This window comes from Chaetura pelagica, unplaced genomic scaffold (genome assembly GCF_000747805.2).
Source record: "Chaetura pelagica isolate M959 unplaced genomic scaffold, ChaPel_1.0 scaffold613, whole genome shotgun sequence".
Taxonomy (NCBI): Eukaryota; Metazoa; Chordata; class Aves; order Apodiformes; family Apodidae; genus Chaetura; species Chaetura pelagica.
This window is the reverse complement of record NW_009952571.1, coordinates 212390-214250: the sequence shown is the minus strand read 5'-3', so window position 1 is coordinate 214250 and position 1861 is coordinate 212390. Positions and strand designations below refer to the sequence as shown.

The 1861-nt window shown below is 51.2% G+C and overlaps 1 protein-coding gene across 1 annotated transcript in view; it reads left to right on the top strand.

Moving 5' to 3' along the window:
• The first annotated feature begins 719 nt into the window (after positions 1 to 719).
• BUB1B (BUB1 mitotic checkpoint serine/threonine kinase B) overlaps positions 720 to 1861 on the top strand; it is a 20621-nt gene continuing 19479 nt past the window's right edge. Inside the window, exons 1-2 of the mRNA XM_009993550.1 lie at positions 720 to 862; positions 1015 to 1018. Of these exons, the coding sequence (XP_009991852.1) occupies positions 720 to 862; positions 1015 to 1018 (147 nt within the window). The remainder of the gene's footprint in view (positions 863 to 1014; positions 1019 to 1861) is intronic.

Here is a 1861-nt window from a genome sequence, read left to right as displayed (position 1 = left end):
GCGGGCTCGGGGAGGACCAATCAGGAGCGGCGCGGGGAAGGCGGTGGCCAATGGGGAGGAGGCTGGCGGCGTTTGAATTTCGAAGGGTTCCTCCTCTTCCTCCTCTTCCTCCTCTTCCTCCTCTCCCGCAGCTTCCTCCTCTTCCTCCTCTTCCTCCTCTTCCTCCTCTTCCTCCTCTTCCTCCTCTTCCTCCTCTTCCTCCTCTTCCTCCTCTTCCTCCTCTTCCTCCTCTTCCTCCTCTTCCCTCCGTCCCGGGGACGAACCGCTGCTCTGGAGCCGCCTGAGAAACGGCTTCTCCTCCGGCGCTGCGCTACATCTACCTCTAGGTGAGGAGCCAGAGGGGCCTGACCCGGTCCCGGCGCTGCCCAGGCTCCCGCCGGCCCGAGCTCGCCGCTCGCCGGCCTCGGAGAGGGTGGGCAAGCTCGGGGGGGAGGAAGGGAGCGCTATTATTATCATTATCCGGCTAATATCACCTGCCGGATTCCTGATTGTAAAGCGGCGCTGAGCTCGCGCTCCGTATCGATCCCACGGAGGGGAATTAAACGCCCAGTTCCCTCAAGAATCTGGGGCGTCACACGGTGTGTTCGCGGCTTCCCAGAAGCGTGTGGTGGGTGGGCTGGTGGCGGCCAGATCTGCCCGCTTTCCGGCCAGTATCCTCCCCAGCGAACTGGTTCCTGACTGCTTTCGTTGTTGCGGCAGAGCTTACAGGGCAGGCGGTCATGTCAGAGGACCGCACCGATGCGTGGGAGCTGAGCAAAGAGAACGTGCAGCCCCTCCGGCAGGGCCGGGTCATGGCCAGCTTGCAGGAAGCGCTGTCTCTGCAGGACACCGCCACCCACACTGCTGTTCAGCTCAAAAAACAGTGAGCAATGTTTTGACACCTGCATTCCCCTCACCTTCCTGTCTCCTCGTGAATTTTTCTGTGCCTTACTTACCTCTGCTAATCGCATAGGCATTAAAAAAGAGCATAAGGGAAGTGTAGTAACTGATACCTGTGCTGCTATCCTACTCCAGTTGTGTAGGACTACTTATTGTGGGTGCTGTAGAGCATGCACTACTATTTGTAGCTTTGCAGTTGGATTTGATGGAAAACCACAGAATTGTTACTGTCCTGGGCTCTGCAAGAGGGTTTGTCCAACTGGACTTGTTACATTTGTGAGGTGTCAGGGTTGAGCAGAGCCTTCCAAGAACAAGGAAATGCCTGGGGAGCTCTACAGGATAAAGTTAGAGCCACCACTAAACACAAACTTAGGCTCTTGTCAAACTTAAGCTGCAAGGTGGTTTTCCTTCTTGATACGCTGCTGGAGGGGAAAGTCATCATGTTGTAAGGATGGGACAATGCACAGGAGTTGAAGAATGAGACAAGATCTCTACTGTCAGTGCGGCCACTTAGATGTGTCTTCACTGTCTCTCTGGTGCAGTTCTGTAGTTGTCTGATGATCAGTCTTTTCCATCATTCTCTGTGTGTTACCCAGCCTTTTGTACTTAAATATGGGATGTTTCATGCAAAAACTAACCCACAATATAAGTTTGCTAGTAACTCTTCATAACAGAGCAAGCATTCTGTCAAGGGTGACCATATAATCTTTGATAGAAAACCTTGCACACTCATTTGAAAAGGCGCATATCTGTTCCTTTTTAATAATGATGCATTTTCCAGGACTTTCATAAAACTAACCCACAATATAAGTTTGGTAGTAACTCTTCATAACAGAGCAAGCATTCTGTCAAGGGTGACCATATAACCTTTGATAGAAAACCTTACACACTCATTTGAAAAGGCGCATATCTGTTCCTTTTTAATAATGATGCATTTTCCAGGACTTTCATTTTGAAGAAGAGTGCAAAAGCTTTTTTTTTT